Raw genomic sequence first — 20,197 nt, forward strand, 5'->3', positions numbered from 1 at the left:
CGTGGCTTTGAATGGCAAGAAGAGGTGTTATTTCTTTTTTCTTTCCTTTACTTTTTTTTCTCCAATTCAGTAGTGAATAACATCTTAAAGGGTCCTAGTTTTGAGAGCCATTGACAGCTAATGGCTGCTGTATGCGGCTGCGGAACAATAAACCAGCACTATAGTGGCTCTTATGCAGTGTAAATCAGGCCCTCAAAGTGTATAATAGCTGAAGAGGAGAATACAGCACAAGGACAGAAACATGTAATCAGAGAGGCGAGGAGGCTCTTTAGCGAGCGGTACCGCATTGAGCTGTCATTTGTTTTGCCTTCAGCAGGATCCAAACAGCCTGCCCGGCTCGCCGCGGCCTTGTTCGGGGGTTTGCGTGGCACGGTGTCGCGGTGGTAATCTCTGTGTGTAATATCAGCTAGGTTTCCCCACAACGGGCCGTATCTATCTAGTTTCCTCTGTCACAGAAATAGGTTTATCTACACCCTCTTTTCACACTCCCTCTCGGACACCCCCCTCCACCCCTTCCTGTGTTTGCGAAGGAGGGGGGATATTATGCTAAGCCCCCAGCGTTAGTTTTTATGTTGCCATAGCAGCCTTGCTCCCACAGGGTTGTGACCTCAGATGATTACAGTACAAAGCCTATTGGGTCTTGAAAACCTCTTTGAAGATGAAAAGTCTTTGATGGTTTGTATTTATGCAAATCTCTCAGATATGATTTATCCAACTGAGATTGAATGGAGAGATGATTAAAATTGCCCCTATTTTTTGAAATCCTTCAATGGAGGCCCACTCTTTCAGTTTTCGAGAACAAGAGTGGTGAGTGCGAGCACGGGGGTTGTTTTGCTCTTCATTTAGAAAAATAGCAGTGCTGTACCTGAGGTTATTTATATCTGTCTTTTTCCTGGTGTGTCAAAGAGGGAGCGAGGAAAAAGGAGAGGAAGGGGGGACATGGAGTTAGACATTTCTACTCTGAGCTTTTGCGCCCTCTCCTTTTCTTTTTTTTTTCTTTTTTTTTTTTTTTTCTGACTGGCTTTGAAAGGAAATATCTGACGGAGGGGGCTTTTGTGTGTTTCCAGATGATAGATTTTGGAATTTGGGCTACCCCACTGGCAGTCCAGGGCTAGCTGTGAACTGGTCTGTTGGAAAAAATTGAAATGCTTTGGTCTTCAAAGACTTAAACTTGGTTTTAAAGCCCTACTTAGGTGAGCTTGCATATTAGCAGGAGTCGTGCAGAATAAAGGCCTCAGCAAAGTGTCACATCACACTCTGATTGTTGCTCCAGTCTCCCTGTTCCCTGCCATGGAGGGGGGACGCAAAACAGAATAATGTAGGAGTAAAACACACTCAAAGACATCCCAAATCTTGTTTCTTCTCCCTTTTTCGGGTATTTTGTTTCTTCTCTGGTTTTTGGCCGTGTGTATTCACGTGCACGTGCGCATTTACATGTGTGCGCACTCTCTCGGGGGAGCACATGCTGTAGTTTGCGCGGAGCCTGTGAAAGAAGGTAGAGCAGAAGAACTTCAGACGAAGGGGGAACCCTGGTGATAATGTAAAATATTTCATTTCACCCGCTTTTGTTGCTGCTCTCCCGTGCTCGCTCTCTCCGCCATTTGAACCCTTCATAGATGTGTCTCTGAGTAAGGACTGAAATGGGAGCAGTGCAGGTAATAAAGGTGTCAAGATTCATATCAAACGTGAGCTTTAACGTGTTAAGATTTCTTTTTTTCTCCGCTCTGTCTCTTACCCCACAGTGGATTTTAAAAGATATGTCATATCATTTATGTATTTTTACTGCTGAACTTTTGTTTCTCCTGGTTTTAAATTCACTCTGACTCCATAGCTCAACACAAGTTTCCTGTTTTTCTCATTCATATAACCAATAATGCACTGATAAGTCCACTGAGGGTGGCAGCTGCAGAAAAGCCGGAACTTGAACTTGAAGATGAACACAGCCCACTAAAACATAATTTTTCCTTAAAGATCTTCGCATATCACACACAAAATTGGAAATAGATTCAAGCTGATATCAGTCTGGGAAGTATTTTTCAGCAGCAAATGCTGTAAACAATATAGATGCTCCAACAAAACACAAATGAATGTGACGACTGATGGTACAAAGTAGTGAGTACAAATTCATTTACTGTGATTGTTTTGGAGGTTTATTGCTTTCTATTTACAGAAGCAGTGGGTGCTGTTAATGAGTCGTGCATGCGATTGTCTCTGTGTGCTTAGTTTGTTGACAGATTTCAGCACAACTTGAAAGGACGGGCACTGACAGAACCCATTCGCCTGGTCACCTTTGTGGAAACCGCTGTGGGCCTGCTCAATTTTAAGGTAAATTACAAACAAAACTGCCTGCGTAAGACATTTTTGCTGTTTGTCCATTGTTCGCTTTAGATTAAAGACTGTGTCAGCGAGCGAAGCACTCCACGTGTCCAAAATGAAAGGGTTTCAAAGCTTTTCGGACAGTCTCTCAAAATGAGCCTTTTTTTTTTTTTTTTTGATTTTCCTTTCTCTGTCTGTCTGCGTGCGTGTCTCTCTCTATCCCTTTCCAGACACGCTGACATTTTTTAATTAGAACTGTTTTAATATCATCATAGTGGAAAAGTTCTTAATGATATTTTGGCAAGCATCAAAGCGATTCCTGTTATAGTACAGCGCGACCTTCAGCTACATGGGGAAAAGGGCATGGTTTTGGGCATTTGGGGAGAAACAAGCTGTCCTTCCTCCTTTTGATTTGTCTTTTGGTTCTCTACTCTAATTCTGCGACTGTGTTTGTGGTTGTCAGTGTGTACTTGTGTGTGTGTGTGTATTTGGATGGCAGGGGGTGCCTCTGTGTGCTTTCTGGAGAACACCCTGTATCTTTTGCCCAGACTGAACCCCAGGTTACAAGCACGGAAAAACACACACACACAAAAAAAACCCACTGTGGCACAGCTAGTGGTGAAATTAATTTGGAGGCCGGCAAAAGCCAGGAGACACATTCTTATTGTTTCACGCTCTTCAACACACACAATCACATTCCAGATTTTTTTTTTTTTTTTTTTTGCTCATTTGATAATAATAGTGGCCACTAGTTTTGTCTTGTTTTGACATTTTTTGATGCAGGTACCAATACGATACCTGACTTGTATGTCAGTGCCTCTCTTTACAAAGCATAAATTCCCTGCAAAATCTTCCTGCTTTTAAAATTTGATGAAATAAATGAACTTCTTCATGCATCAGTGTTTAACGCTGTCTTAACACAAAGAACTTTGCCTCAATAAAAAGGTCAGGAGATACATATAAAACATGGCCATGGAAAAAGCAGCCGCAGCTTTCAGTGCTTGACAAGTTTAAAAATGTACAGCTTCAGCCCTTACTCATACAGAAACGTTAGGAATGGTACTCAAAAAGTACTGAGATGTACCGCTACAAGTACATTATCTGTCTGCATGGAAAGGAAGCCGCAATAATTGTTAGAGAGACTTTAGTCTGATGATGAGGCTGTTTTTGGTGCTTCTTCCCTGCATAAGAAAACTCAGGAATCCACAGTATTTGAACTACTGTCGAAACACTGGAGTATAATTAGATTTACTCAGCAGCATCCGTGCCAATATGTCCAACGTTTCTCTCCCTCTTTACACCTGTGCCACTTTAGTCAGCCCGTATTATACCAATATATATTCTCTCCAGGCGGTGTGCGAGGAAATCCGTCAGCTCGCTCCCAAGGCCGGTCTCCACCATGACGGCGTGGTGTTCGGCTCTGATGACTTCTGTGCCAGCATAGGTAGCTCTTACACCTTCACTTTCTCACACTTGGTTGGCAGCTCATGTTGAATTCTCTCTCCTCTTTTTCTGGATTTGTGGCAGACAACATTGGTTGTAAAATCTGACTGTCTCATGGGTCATTCCTTTTCCTGTTTAAGTGAATGATTAAAGGACTGCAGGAAAAGTGGTATTTTATTGAAATGAAGAGATGATTTGTGGATGTGAGATGTGTGAATGATGGACAAAAATAACAAATGAGATATGGATGAAGATGCACTTCCTCTACCAAGTCCATTATTTTCTGTATGACACCAAAGTAGCTATGATTACATGTAGCCTATGGCCACTTACCACAAGTAAAGACTGTTTAAATTGTTATCTATTCTCTGAAGTTTGATTGTAGTCATTTTAAGTAAACTGTGGTTAGGTCTGTCATTTGTTACCTGACATCGTATGATTGGTCAGAATCTGCATATATGCGAGTGGGGTTTATTAGACCAGTGTCGCCGTATTATTCTGCATGGCCAACAAAGGAAAGTGTGACAAGATGAGTGTGGACGTAGGTGGGAATGCCAGAGAGGAACTGGTGCCTAAAAAACAAGTCAGGCAGCTGGCAATATTATGGATACAGAGGAGATGATGTGGCACAAGCAGAGAACTGTACAAGTATGGGTCAAGAACTGAGCAGACTTTAATATCTCTTTTTTTTAAACAATAAAATAAATGTTATTTTTTTTAGGTATTTCTGCTTTATTGGCAGTAAGAGAGATAGACAGGAAAGGCAGAGGAGGGATGGGGCGTGCTCTATCTTGTGAACCACTGGGGCTGTCCTGGTTCCTGTCTCTCTGACTCTGTCATTCATCTCTTCATCACCCTCATCTACACTTTGTATTTCCTTGCTTATGTTCAAGAGATCTTAAATGTCTTGTGACCTACAAGATGTGTGTGAACCCCCACGTTTTGTTCTCCAGGTGCCACTCGTACCAAAGATGCCAGGGAGCTCCTATACGCGAGGCAGAAGGTGGTTGTGACCACCAAAGCGTTCGGGCTGCAGGCCATCGATCTGGTCTACATTGACTACAAAGATGTGGAGGGGCTGAGGCAGCAGGCCAGAGAGGGAGCTCTCATGGGCTTCACAGGTAAAGTTCCTGCTATAATGCACCGAAAGCGGGGGTTGATGCTGATATTAAAAACAGCACTTTGGCTCGTCGCCGATGCCATTTCTGTTTTTGTTGTTATTTATTCCCTATTTTGTACCAAGGAAACAAAGAAATATTCGTATTTAAAAACAAAATAAAAACTGTTTTGAAGTCATTCAGCCATTCATTACTCTACATTTGAATGAGCACAAATTTAATCATACACATTTATAAAACAACCTTTAATGTAACACATTAAAAACATATTTAAAAATGCTTCAAAAGCTTTTTACTATTTATAATATATTTTAATTCCCACTCTAATATCTAGTTTGTAATGCTGCGAAAACATTACAACACACGTCATGATATTGTTTATAATTCACCTTCGCCTAATACTCATTGTAACCAAATAGAGCTTGAACGCATCATAATGTAACTCAAAGCAACCTCTGATAGCTGCTAGCTCCCCCTTCTGCTGCTAATAGCTAACGTTAACGAGAATCCGAATCAGAGTCAGAGCAGGAGTGCCTTTTATTGTCACTGTATCATTAAAAAAACACAACAGAATTAGTGGTGCTACTCCTTTTAAGATGTCAACAGTTAAAACCACATCTTCCATAGATTCAACCTCTCATAAATAACGTGCGTCGATGAGAAGTTTACTGACTTTTCATCCTGAGGGTGTACCGGGGGAGATCTCTGTGTGTTGGGTGGAGGGCATGAAGCTCAAAATGTCTCCTGATGTAATTCAGTTAAATATTTATGGAAGCGTAGTCTAATGTGCGGACTCTGTTCATCCTTCTTTTGCATGATCTCTTGTCCGGCACCTTGTGATCATCATCTGGATGTGTGTGCTTTTGTAAACTGTCAGGTACATGTTCGCTACTGTCCCCAAGATGACGGGACGATGTTAGTCTCGAGTCCTGCTTTTTAGTCTGTGCAGAATTGATGTGAAACAACAGAAAAACATCGGCCACTGCCATTTATGAATGTCATCTTAACAGGTTGATGTCAGTCAACAAAGCCAGTATCAGCTGATACTGATGTGCAGATGTACAGAATCAGAATCCCATTAACTAAGGTCACTTCAAGTCTTGACCTCAACATGTCTGCCCCTCCCTGCATACCTCATGTTTTTGCAGTTGATAATTTATATATTTAAAGTATATTTAACCAAGAAATCTTAATTCAGTTCATTCAATAAAAAATAAATCTGAATCCCTGCATCCTAACAAATCAGGTCATCATATCTTAGATCACATAGAGACAAATAGTCGTTCAGAGCATCTACAACCTGATGCACCTTCCTCCAACTCCTTCAGTCTACTTTTAAAAACACTTAAAGAAAACGGCTCTAACTGTTTTCACATCGTTCTCAGTTGTTGCCTTTTTATTCGTATCCCATATATTCTCCCCTCCTCCCTGTGGCACAATAACGGACTTCCCTCAGCTTCCTGTTGCAATCCAACATTTCAGTTTTCATCCCTCCTTCTCTCTGTTACTTTGCACTCTCCTTGCCTTCCATGCAATCATAGGATGTATGAGTGAGTTGACAATTGTTTTAAAATGTGATTTAAACCACAGTGGAAGGATGCAGACCATCTGGCTTTTCATTTGACATCAATATACTGGTATTGTTCATTGTAGCGAAGACCTCACGTCCAAATGGCTGTGACATCTGTGGTTTTGTAACCGGCTGCTTGTCTTTGTCTTTTTTTAGCACTTCAGGTGCTGCTGAATTGTGAACAACGCTGCTGTCCTTAAATGCTTTTCTGACATTTCTGTTCATGCCCACCATGAATGGCTGTTTGTCCGTGTGTGTGTGTGTGTGTGCATTCAGGTGTGTACCTGCCCGTGTACGAATGAGCGTGTGTGTGCAAGTATGATTAAAGGGAGTTAAAGTAGTGGTAGCGTCTACTTTAACAGCGCTCTGTGTGTGTCTGTAGCCAGGCAACGCTTTCAGAATGTGTGTGTGTGTGAGTGTGTTTTAGTGTGTGTTAGTGTGTGTGTGTGTGTGCCCTGCAGACTGCGTGTAACAGACCACAGAAGGCAGGACAGTCTGTTCCAAAGTGGATATTCCAGTCATTCTTCCCTCGCTGCAGCAAATATATTTTTTCTGGTATTTTCATCTTTTGAGTTCTGATTATTTCAAAACCTGACACACTTCCCACTGAGGTCCACAAAAATTGTGGGGGGGGGGAATTGAATCTTATAACACAATGTTGTATTTACGGGTTTGTCTTGAGTGTTATATTAGAGAATGAAACTCAACGTCAGCAATTAGTTTTTTTTCTCCTGTGTTTCTTTCCAGTGTGAAAGCTGACGACACTTCATTTTTTTTGGCTCTGCGTAATAGTGAATCCCTGAGCATGCTCTCCATGTCGCACTGGCCTCGAGACACATTACCTGCACTTCATATCATCAAATCATCTTGTAGGAGAGCTTCTTGCTGTCTCATACAGCAACTTATTTTCCAGATGACCTCATTTGGCACCTCTATTCTCTGGTACGCACGTACGTGCGTGCGTGTGTGTGTGTGTGTGTGTGTGTTAGAGTTGTTCAGCTATAGCCACGTGCAAAGGTCTCCTTTTAAGATGGTTTACACCTTTTTACGGAACAATTTAACATTTACTTTCAGGCCTACAGTGAAGTATTTAGACACTGCTCGTGCGTTATTTTCACCACAATAGTCCCTCAAATGTATGCACATATTATAAATACAATCATTTTTATTAGTTTGCATTTGTTTGAATCATAATGAATGATCTTTTTCAGCAAGCAATAATTGATAAAGAAAAGTTAGATGTTGTTTAAATGCATTAAAAGCAGTATAAGCTAATGATGGAAGCAGCTGGTTGATGAAATAAATGGTCAGATTTGATATGGAACAGAACCATTCACAGCACTGGATTAGTGGCTTACAAACCATGGGCACTCTGTATAATCTTAGTTAGTAGCTATTACTGGCCCGAGTGTGCTTAAGCAATAATACGGTGCAGCCAAAAGCCTCTACCTGTGCAGTAATTGACCTTGGCAGTACCTAAGCCGCATACAGCACCCATTAGCAGCGAGCACAGAACACACTGGTAAAACACAAACACCCAGTGCTTCTTACTGGTGCACAGGGCAGGAAGAAAATCTGCAGAACAGTGACAAGTATCAAATCTGTTGAAGAGGAAGGTCGTTAATTTTGATTTCATTGTGCAGCATCACCTCGTTTCATGTGCTGTAAACTACGTGTTGCTGCTAAGACTCAGTGATCCTTCTAAAAGTGTTTGCCTCCCAGAAATAGAAAACGGTTCCACAAAATACCCAGCTCTCAGGCACCGCATTTCACTTCCATCCCCGGGACCCTGCCCATCATTTGCCTGAGAGCACTTTGCTAAATAGCAATCCTCCAATGAGACGCCAGCACCACATGGCAGGCCGCGATTGGCTGCAGGGCATGAATGATGCATTTTAGGAGAACCAATGGGTTGTGACTGAGGGCACCTGAGTCACCCTGTCTGTTTCTTCGCTCTGTCATTCTCCTCTTGTCCTACGCAGACACACAGACACATACACACACGCACACACACACAAAGAGTCACCCTCTTTGAGTGTATGTAAGCCTGCCAATTTCAGTGTGGAAACATGCTCCTGTCTTCAGCCCAGAAGTAAAACAGGTGGCAGAGGAGGGAATACAGACGCCTCTTGCCTCAATCCTTGTAGAATGCAACATACCCACAAACGCACACACGCACACGCACACGCACACACACACACACACACACACACAGACACAGACACAGGCTGTTACGTCGAAACAGCTCCACGATATTGGAATGAGATCCAAAACAACTACCCCTGGTGTTTAAAGGGACGGTCCATGCCAAACTCAAAAACACATATTTGTTTTCTCACCTGTAGTGCTGTTTATCAGTCTAGATTGTTTTGGTGTGAGTGTCAGAGTGTTGGAGATATCGGCTGTAGAGATGTCTGCCTTCTGTCAAATATAATGGAACCAAATGGCACCCGGTTTATGGTGCTCAAAGTGCCAAAAAAAATTCATTTGAAATACTCAGCAGCAATGTCTCTTTCCAGAAATCATGACACTGTTACTCAAGATAATCCACCTTGACCTTGTTGTGAGCAGTTTCATGTAGGGACTATTTTCTCTCTACTGAACAATAATGGCGTCCTTCTCGGCTGAGCTGTAGCGTTAGCTAGCTTAGTAGTGCACGCTTCCTTCTGTGTGGAAAAAAGTTGGTTGTTGGAGTCCGAAAGAAAGAAAATAGTTCCTACATGAAACTGCTCACAACAAGGTCTGTGGATTATCTTGAATAACTGGGTCATGATTTCTGGAAAGAGACATTGCTGTTGAGTTATTCAGATTTATTTTTTTGGCACTGGAGAGAAGGCAGACATCTCTACAGCCGATATCTCCAACACTTGGCAACTCACACCAGAACAATCTAGACTGATAAATAGTGCTACAGGTAAGAGGAAAAATGTGTATTTATGATTTTGGAGTGCTGCAAGCATAGTGATGCGCAGGCACACAATTGCACACACACTTATATACTTGTTCACATCTCCGGCGTCGCCCTGGGGAGTCCTTGGGCTGTTAGTCCGACAGAAAGTGTGCACTTACAGTCTCTCTGCGTCAAACAAACACACAGGCATTCATGAATTTGCAATGACACACTAAGAAGTGCCAAATGTCATAGTTTGTAGTATGCACATTTCCCCCTCTGTGATATTTATTAATCATAAGTTGCAAGTCAGTGAATTGTGTCCCCTCATTAGTGATTGTTTAAGCCTTTAACTACAGTGTGTTGATTGTGTGTGTTTGTCTGAGGTTAACTGGGGTTAGCGGAGCTGGATGAAGGGAGAGGGTTCTCTCCTCCCCTCTTCTCTCCTCCTCTCCTGTCCTTTCCTCTCCTTTCCTCTCTCCTGGGCAAAAAAAAACTGTTTCACTCGTGCAGCCCGCCCGCTCGGCCACCTTGAAGGATTTGTTGTCGGCGACAGAGCTAAGCCCTAAAGTGTCGAGTTCCTGCTGGCTGCCGCTGAGCCGTCGTTCTCACCAGACGTTTCATAACCTTAACTTATCACTACAAGTTTGATCTGCAAATGTACACGGGATTATGTCTGTGGCGTTAGCCCACATTTAACTGAGAGGGAGTGGGAGCAGGAGGGTGGGGGGACTGTGTCAGAGCCTTAGCTCCATGTTAGGCTTCGGTTTCAGTCGGATATAAGATGTCATTTCTGGAAGGTATGCATCCAGTGATAATAAACATATAGAGATATTGTAGGGAGGTAATATAAAATATATGTATATAATATAAAATATATGTGCATTAGCAGTAATCTGGTGATACGATACGCATCACAATACAGGGATTATGATTCAATATATTGCGATTAAAAGAAAAATCTAATATCAACTGACAACTGTCATAAAGAACATAAAATAAAATAAAAGTAAAGAAAAGTTAACTTTAACAATGGGATCTGCAATTGTAACAGTCGTTTTTTTTTTCTTTTTTCTAACCTTTATTTAACCAGAAAGACCTCTTCAAATTAAGAATCTCTTTTTCAAGAGTGTCCTGGCCGAGGCAGGCAGCAACGTAAGTTACAGACAGACAGCGTAAAGCTCTTAAACAAGCAATATGAAACACACAATAAGATTACTATGAAGGAAAGCCAAAAAGTGTGTTAATATCTACTAGAAATGAACCATAACAATGCACAAAAACAGCAACTACACATGATCACAAAGACCAGCTAAGACACACTGTGACATTGGCATATAGAAGATTGTGCACAAATATCCTGCAACAGTACTTTGAGACGGCCGAGAGGAACCAAAGAGTGCAAGTCCTTCTGCAGAAGATTCCACATATAAAGAGCTGCATACATGAACGTTTGATTGCCAAACTCTGTACGTAGGAAAGATAGATTACAGCACTGTCCTCGAGTAGTTGGGGGTGTCGACACAACATAAAATAAACCACTGCCACAAATCTTTGCAGGTAAACTATTCATTAGAAATGGATTCGTCTTTCCAATCAGTCAATCCAGTTCATTGTCATTTTACCGTACATCTGTTTGGAATGAGACCATGTTTGTCTGAGATCAAGGTGGAACATTGATAAGAAGAACACAACATTTATACGGCAGAGCACAGTCCGCACATGAGCCTTCATACCTAAGGTGTGAGTGCAAGTTAAAAAAGTAAAAACAATAAAATTAAAAGTAGTATTGTGAGCATCGATACAATATCACACAACATAATATCGCATTACTCAAGTGTATCGATATTCTCTGTCTGTCCCATAGTCATCACTGTTCTGTTCCGGACGACTTCTGTCACATGATGAAGTCTAACTAAACGTTCAGCAAAGTTTCTGTTTGACAGCAGAGAGGAGACACTTGATATCCTTCATGATGAACAGCATCTTCTGGTCCTGTGCTGGCCAGATGACTCACCTCAGTGCCATAGGACGCACTGACATGTCTCAATATTCAATATTCGTCAGTATTTAGAACGTGGATTCGTCCAACCTCCAAATGAAACATGAGAGTAGCAGAAGACTTTTACACCATAAATTGATGCAGAGAGGCAGGAATTTGTGCAGAATACAGGAAATTCAGTGTTTGATGCTCAAAATTGTTTGACGGAGGGTTCCACCCAATGTTGAAACAAATGTACACCCTCGCAAACACAATTTACTCTTCTGTATTTCCTGTTTCTCCTGTCCCGTTGCCTCTCTGTGTTGTTGTTCCTCCCTCACATGAACAGTGCCAGCTGCAGTCTCTTCCAATTCTCAGACTTATTCTTTTCCATCCGTGCAGCTGTTTGCTCAACAGTTTCATAAAAAAAAAAAGGATTATTGTTGTTGTTATAATCAGGGAGGGTAATTGGCACAAACTGTGTTATTGATAGCTCTGTGCCAACACGTAAAAACAATGTTTTTTAGCCCAAATGGCTCTTGTATTTAATTTTATTTGAAGCCACAGCTAGCCTGCTGTTATCATTAGCATATTTTACTTTACTCTGTGTGTGTGTGTGTGTGTGTGTGTGTGTGTGTGTGTGTGTGTGTGTGCGCGCGCAGGTAAGCAGGTTATCCACCCGGGGCAGATTCAGGCTGTGCAGGAAGAGTTCTCCCCGAGTCCTGAGAGGGTCCAGTGGGCCAAAGAGCTCATCGCTGCTTTTGATGAACACCAAAAGGAAGGAAAGGTAACGTTGACTTAAACAACAACTCAAACCTCTCTTTGGTGTGTGTCAGTGTTTTGGTCTGTAAAGAAGAAAAGAAGGCGCTCTGCTGGTTGTTTACTCGATATAATTTAACTCAGGCTTCAATTTAATTTAAATGTCATTTTAGTTGTTAAACAGAACATTGTTTTTTCCCAAATCAGTTAAAAGATACACTGACTTCACAAAAAAAAACCCCAACATAATTTATTTCACGCAAACTTTCTCAAACGTGCGTCTCCAGCATGACACACAACCCATGACAGTGTGTGGAGATGACAGGAGTCTTTCTCTGCTCTGAGACTCACACTGATCCTTTTGTGTCCCCTCTCACACACCTCTGTAGTTCCAGAGAATACATACTGTACACCCCTGGGTGAACATAGGAGACAAGTGAGGAGGGGGGGAGGGGGGGTTGGGCCAATTAAGTGTACAATATTATTGTTCCTAATTTAGTGCATGGTTGGATCCTGTGTGTCGAGCTCTGTGGGCTATCTGCTGAGGTAATACACAATCTGCCCACACCTCTCTCCCTGCCAGGGCTGCTCCTACTAAGCATCGCCCGAGGGATTCATATCCTACCCATCCCTCTGCCGCCGTGTGTGTGTGCGCGCGCGTGTGTGTGTGTGTGTTCCAGTCTGTGGGTGAGTGAGGGTTTGAACAGCGAGCAGGGTCAGTCCCTTTGTCTCGCAACACGACAGGTGCTTGTTTTTAATAATTCTCACCTCCAGCTATCGAATGCGTTTTTCGGACTTGAGGTTTCTTGGAGATCTTTAGAAGAAGTATTTTATTCCAGGAGATGTTAAATTCAAAAATTTTAATGCAATTTTCTTTGCAGCTTCTAATGGTTCCCATGACTGTGTATGTTTTCTGCCACTGCTCGGTACATTTTCATCTGCAGCTTCCTGTTTCCTGTAATAAATTACTTTGTTATGTATTAATTCGTACAGATTTAAAACCGTATTAAAGTCTGAAAACCAAATTTTGTTATGCCACATCTCCATACACACATGATACAAAGTAAGATGGCTCTCGAAAAGTGGCATGTCGTGTAGCAACGATTAATCGATTAGTTGTCAACTATTAGATTAATCAGCAACAAATTTGATAATCAGTTAATCGGTTTGAGTAATATTTAAAGGGGAAAAAAAGTCAAAATTCTCTGATTTTAGCTTCTTAAATCTAAATATTTTCTGGTTTCTTTACTCCTCTACGACAGTAAATGGGATATCGTTGGGTTGTGGATGAAACAAGACATTTAAGGGCGTCCTCTTGGGCTTTTGGAAACAGTGATAGACATTTTATCGACCAAAAAAACGAATCAATTATTCAAGAAAATAGCCAACGGATTAAGCGACAATGGAAATATTTTAAGTGCAGTTCTAATGTTGGGGTTTTTTGTACGATATTCTACTTCCTGTATCTGTAGACGCCATTCTTCACCTGCGAAAGTGTATTGTATTCGTCTGGTCTAACGCTTCTCTTTTTGCTCTCACCTCTGTTGTATAAACCTGTCCAGGGTGCGTTCACCTTCTGCGGCAGCATGATCGACATGCCCTCGGTGAAGCAGGCACAGAACATCGTGACGCTCTCCGTCGTGGTGCCAGAGAAATGACACGACTGGTAGGAAGAAACCGGAGAGGAACCGCACAGCCAAATGCTGACGGGAGAGGTCAAAGGATAAAGGAACTGTTCCAGGTTTCATGAAAAAAACTCACACTTCAGAAGCTTATAGACTATCAGACACACGTGGGTGGTGGTTTGTGGTGTTTAATTTAAGTTTTTAATAACTGTTGAAATGTTTTAAATGTTGTCGCAGTGGAGTTTAAAAGTTTAAAATCTACCTTCAGATGTTTTGACAATGTAAAATCTGCACACGGTGAGAACAAGCAGCAGATCTGCCTCTTGAAACCATCACTGCCCTGTGTGGCCACGTTTCTTGGCACGCTCCGCAGTGTGCGCGCCATCATGCCACTCTCTAGTGTGTGTGTGTGTGTGCCCATGCCACCCATCTCTCCCAGGTCATGATGAATGCTCTCCCATCTCCACGGTCCAGGCAGCTGGGCGAAAGGGTAAACAAACACAACAAGCTACTGTTGTGGGTCTATTCATTAGGGCCTCCTAGTCTTCCAGTCAGGCCTCAGCCCCCTGCCCAGGGCCTGACTCACAAACATCAAAGTGGGGGAAAAAAAAAACCCAGATGGAAGTGCGTAAACTCACGATTTAGCTTTTTTGTGTCAGTCTCCTTAGTAAAGACATGCAGCTCGCCCTGTGGCAGCTGCGAGCCTGCGGTCCTGATGAGGAAGGCGTGTGGCGTCGGACACACCATGACCTGTACGACAAATAAACACTGCGTACATGCACATGCTGCGGCATTTAACTCAGAGTTAAACCTGGATTTGAAAGTCTTGTTCACCTGTTTTTCATCTTCAAATGGTCACTTATATAAAATAATGAACTCCCGGACAAGTTGAGTAAAGTCGTTTGTTGCGCTGTCACAAATAAAAGTACAATGGGGCTCTGTGGAGCGCCTGTGCACGTCTGACTTCCAGAGACAGTGAAGTGGGTGTGATGTTAGAGTGAGACAGATTAGTGGCCATGTTGCTCCAGCAGACCAGGACCGAGGCTTTGTCTCTCTGACTGCGGATGGGAGGATAATTGGGGGGGTGTTGAATGGTTAATAGTGCCATTGGTGACCATGGTAATGAAAGGCACCATACCTCCCCTACCCCACCTCATCCACTCATCTCTCCCTCGCTTTCTCTCCACTACTGTATGATCTATTGTGTCTGGGGCAGGACTGTGGTCTGTGCCAGGCCAGGCCAGACAAAAAAAGATCGAAGGCACTCCTGCGCCCAGCCAAAGACCCCAACAGTAAGCTGTCTCTTTGGCATTTGGCCACATATTTCCCTCACCCCTGGCTCACTTTTTTTTTTGCTTGTTGGGAATTCAAATTCAGCTTGTTTGTTTGTTTTCACCCAATCTACCATTATACCCCGAGGTTGGTGGACAAAACTGCTATTATGTGTGACTTTCATTAAATAAATCCACAAACATGATTTGGGTAGACCCGATTTTGAGAGATGGAGACCAGCTGTATCTCAAAGTTGACTCAAGTGTCAGTTACAGAATTCAGATTGTGATGAGTCTGTGCTTTAATCGTAATGTGTCTTGTTTTTGGTGATGTCATGAGATTTTGATTAAACTTCCAAACACTTTACTGTGACTTTTTAAACTTTAATTAATGTCTCATTTATTGCAGCTAAATCTTGTTTGCGATCTGAAATGAATGCAGTGAAAATCGACTTTCATATCTGTATAAAGTGCCATCAAATGTAACTTTTAATTGCTAAAACTATAAGCGTATATTTCCTGGAAGTTGCAGGGGACACTTTCCTCACAATATTTGTAGCTTGAGCATTTGAACCCCTCATAAAAACAAGAAAAGAGACGAAATTGAAGACATTCACACCAAAAATTGATGCAAAAAAGGTGCAAACTGGTGCAGAAAAATCACCAGAATGCAGCAGATGAAGTGTTTTATGGTTAAAATGTTTATTATTGTTTCAATTCTGTCCTCCACAATGTTGAAACAAAACCTGTGCCTTTAATAAATACAATTGAAGAGCTCTCTGACAGCTTCATATCGTAGTTTGACACTAAATATCGTCTCCATCAATATGTGTTGAAATAAAATAAAGTTGCCAGTGTATGACCAGGCCATTTTCTTCAGATTAATGCATTGGAGCATGTAATGCTTTGAGATGTAATTTAAAATTTGAAAGTTTTATCCTCTCAAGTGTTTTATAAATCCGTCCCCACTGACTCAGAGTACAGCAGAAGTGCACAATAGGCCTGCAGAAAGTCATTCTGCAGCACTCAGACTGGAACAGAGGCTCACCAGGTGACTTTAGTGGCGAAGGAGGCCAGTGTGACGGGACAACTTGGCTTTCCCAAGCTGCTCTGCACCAACAGGTGTCCCCACAGACAGGAAGGAAGATCTCTAAGCGGAGGAAGCAGCACAGGGCATCACGCAGGGACGAGGCACAAAAAAGGGCAACTCTTGTGAGGGGGAGCAGGAAATAATTTGGCCAGTTTAGAGTCCAAGAAAAGACAACATCCTTATTTTAAGACACATATTATGATTTTGCTCTTATGTGATGTTGTCTCAGCCCTCCCCCTCTCTGATTACAGGTAAAACAAACTCCTTTGCTTTTGAGGGAGCTCGTTTTTGCTCAGCAATTCAGAAGAAAAAAACATTTGCAAAAAGCCAAAAGATTTCTGTGACATCTTTGTAGATTAGAGGAATGCATCCCTGTCTGCCTCCGCTGTGTAATTCTACATGACATTTCTATTATGCGTGGAACTGATATAATCTCCTCAGTCCGCTCGGCACTTTTATTTAAATACATCTCTCTGCTATTCCCTGAGAGAGTAAATTACAATTAACACGATTATAACCTCACAAAATTGTGACGGGAATCAATTAGGCTGCGAGCAGTATTTCATAGCCCGGTAATGTGTTGGTCGAGATTGCTTTCATAAATTATGAGGGACAGCGCAGACGGAGAAAATGCATGTATGCAAAACACTGTCAGAGGAAAATTAAAACGAAATGTTTTACATATTTTTCCATTAATCTAAATGGGACCCGTGTGGCAAGGATGGTTTTATTCTAATTCCCCGCCCGGGGATGCCCAAATAATGACTTGATGTTTTAATAGACTTCTAATGACAATATATGACAAAGTAATTGCAGCAAAAGATTATTCTAAAGCAATAAAATACCTCGTTATTGTAGCTGCAGCACAGTTTGAGAAGTGTAAACCTATTAGCAAAAATGGCTTGAGATATAACGTGTGCAGAGCTGATCAACATAAAACATTTAGTTTAAGCCAATTAACTCTGTTTCAATATTTAGGAATATTGTTTAAATAAATTAGAGCTTTTCTTCTTTTTTTTCTTTTTCAAAACGGCTCCAAAAGGCCATCATGTGAGAGAAATGTGACACAACTATTACAGTCGGTTGTTAATTTTGCAGCAGCCCTGAGGCAGACAACAAAATGTTTTTTTAATTATCAATTATGGCTCTCAAAAATAATAATAAAAAGGCTTTAAATTAAAAAGAAATTAGCTCTGTTATACTTTCTTTTTAAGATTGGCATTCTTATCTTGTAGGAATGTGGAATAAGCTGCCAGAAAAGTGGTTGCACCGTTTTTGTTTTTTTTTTTGTTTTTTTTTTAATTAATTTAAGCATAAAATAATGATGATACTGTAAAATAAATCAAAAGCTGTTAATAAAATCTTCACTCTTTACTTTTATTTATTCTATTTGGGTCATTTTTCTATTACTGACAGGCTCCACTAACATTTTCTGCTGCTTTATTCTGAATATTAGAGGAATAATTGTTTAATATTTTCCCTCTGAAACCACAGAAAGCAGTGGTTGTCTTTCCTTATTTCCCCGCTGCTGACAGCCGCACGTCCGGCCCCATTTCTTTCCCTCCTCTCTCTCTGTCTCTGTCTCTTCTCCAGTGCGTTTGCATGATATGAAATTCACCGCGGCCTGCGTGTGCTGCCTGAGTGATCTGGCACATGTGGACCATTACTAACTTCATTTGAGGAGACCTTTTGTCTGAGTGTCCCCGTCAGCGTGGCAGTGCGAGGGGACGGAGCGGCGTGGCACGACTCTGGATCAGACATGTTAAATCCCAACTTTTATTTCTTTTCCCACCTTCATATTGTTATATTTTAATGCAGCATCATAAACACACCTCCATAAGGCCTCATGTGACGCAAAAATAATTTTAAAATTGCCTAAAAATACATTTTCTGTACAAATTTTGCTCAAGTAAGTGGATTTTTTTTGGTCAAAGCAGATCAAATTTAGTCAGTTTTATCCCAAAAAAAGCTGCCTTGACAGGTATATAAATATTTTGGAGCTGTATAGCTGCAGCCCACCTGCACTGTCATAAAGGTGATGGGCGTGGAGGCGACTTCTCTGTTTAATTTAACCCACCAAACACTCCCAGGCCTCCTTACATTCGAGGCCTTGCGTGCTTCCTGCAGAGTTTAGCTCCTGGAGGTCCGTTTCTCTTAAAGTCCAGGCAGCCCGGGGCGTGTTTACCTGGCGGGTTAATATCATCTGCAGTTTGTGAAGACAAAAAATAAAGAAATGAAACACACGTGAGGCTGTTAACATCCTCCCCCTCTGAGGTGTTGTCTCCTATGCAAAATAGGATGCTGTCCCATTAAAAAATGTAGTTAAATTCTAGTCGGGTTTTCTTTTTTTTTTTTAATATAGGTAAAAATATTTTTAGGTGACTTTACCTTCCTCCTCTTGGCCTGACTCCCCCCAGACTCCCTTCTCCTTAACGGGCTCAGATCAAAGGCTGACCGGCCCCGGCGGAGACCACTAAAATCCGCCCGCTTTGTCTGCTGTTGCCAGGAGTGAGGAAGGGTGTCGGGGAGGAGGAGGAGGAGGAGGTGGTGGAGGAGGAGGAGGGGTGGCATGGTAATGAGACTCGTTACAGAGCGACAAAAAGTCTCTGCAACTTTTTCGTTTCTTTTTTTTTTAACCTCAAGTGTCCATCTGTCGTCAGATCTGACTCAAGTTTCATGTACTTCAACTTCACTGCAGCACTTTTATTATATATATAATGTACTTTATTTCCAGTGGATGACATCAGCATATTTTCATGTTAAAGTCCAAACATTAATCTGTCATCAGTGCGCATTTTTTCCATCCGAAATTTGGGTGAAAATGTCTCCGTGTCTCCATATTTGTGCACCGTTAATTGAATGACTAGAGCCGCACCTAAGAGTTCCTCCTGACTCCTGTTTGTTTGTTTGTTTGTTTGTTTGTTGTCCCTGAACGCACCAGACAAGACAGACCAATAGAAACTTTACGCGACCGCCACAGACAGTTTAAGGGAGTTTAAAAAAAAGTAACAGCACCTCATAAAATGAACATGTCTGCGGAGGTCTGTGGCCATACACAGACATGAGCGCAGATCAGATCTCACACCTGCCTCTAGCAGCTAATTAGGCAGTAAAATGTAAAGCCAGTGCCAAATGACTGATGGCTTCCATATTTTTCTCCTATTGGAAATGTGATTAAACATTCTTGGACACCAATGCGCATATAGGCAGGGTTATTCGACTTTACGCATATAATATGTGTGTGCGCACTGATGCGCGTCTGATCCTGCTCTGCTCCCTTTGTTCTTGTCTGTTACCTGGATGGTATCAATATCTGAGGCTCTTATGTGTTTCACTTTAGCTTCATTGAACCTCACATTCTTTTCGATTAACACGATGTTTTGGAGAAAATGTATGACTTTTTTGGACATTGAGAACTTTTTATGGAGTGTTTTAGTGGTAAATGAGAGGGTGTGTCAACTTCATGCGTCAGAGTTTAAAGTTCACAACCAAATACTGATAATAAATTAATAATATATGCTGTTCCTTTTTAACTTTTCACTTCTAATGAGAGCCATTTTCCTCATTAGAATCATTTCCAACTTTATTTTGAGCGTTTAAATGATTTGAATTCGCTCATAAGTCCCCATTTCTTTGCACAATCGAAAACCAAGCTCCTGATCTGCACCCGCCTCTCTGCCTCTCTGTCTCTCTGTGCCGTTGAGCAGGTGGAGGCCGCGCACCTGCACACACAGCTGCGCGCACCTTGTTATTGCTGCCGCTGCTTGACGCACAGATGAGCGCAGCACACGGCCAACAACACAATCCCGACAATATAAACCTCTCCAGTGCCACCGCTCTCAGCCTCAGCGTGCTTCACTTCTTTTTTGTGTGTGTGTATGCAGGGGCACCAACACATGCACTATTTCTTTGAATAATTTGGGCGCGCTCATCAGTAATTCCTAAATAGAAATAGCAAACAAAACATCTGTTTTATTAGAATATTCTGTTTGCACAAGCAGGACATGGATGTGTATATTTATATATCCCAACCGTCTCGCCGTCTATCTCTTGTTTGTCATGCTCCGGACTTCAACATGACACCATCTAATCCAATTAAACACGATAACCCTGGACTCACGTATTATTCTCTTC

General features: G+C 41.8%; 1 protein-coding gene across 1 annotated transcript in view; it reads left to right on the top strand.

Moving 5' to 3' along the window:
* The window catches only part of clybl (citrate lyase beta like), a 91,881-nt gene extending 73,882 nt beyond the window's left edge, over window positions 1-17,999 (top strand). Inside the window, exons 4-8 of the mRNA XM_049593621.1 lie at window positions 2,224-2,325; window positions 3,667-3,760; window positions 4,713-4,880; window positions 11,981-12,105; window positions 13,640-17,999. Coding sequence (XP_049449578.1) covers window positions 2,224-2,325; window positions 3,667-3,760; window positions 4,713-4,880; window positions 11,981-12,105; window positions 13,640-13,735 — 585 coding nt within the window. The 3' untranslated portion in view covers window positions 13,736-17,999. The remainder of the gene's footprint in view (window positions 1-2,223; window positions 2,326-3,666; window positions 3,761-4,712; window positions 4,881-11,980; window positions 12,106-13,639) is intronic.
* Window positions 18,000-20,197: the final 2,198 nt, after the last annotated feature.

This window comes from Epinephelus fuscoguttatus, linkage group LG13 (genome assembly GCF_011397635.1).
Source record: "Epinephelus fuscoguttatus linkage group LG13, E.fuscoguttatus.final_Chr_v1".
NCBI classification, from domain to species: domain Eukaryota; kingdom Metazoa; phylum Chordata; class Actinopteri; order Perciformes; family Serranidae; genus Epinephelus; species Epinephelus fuscoguttatus.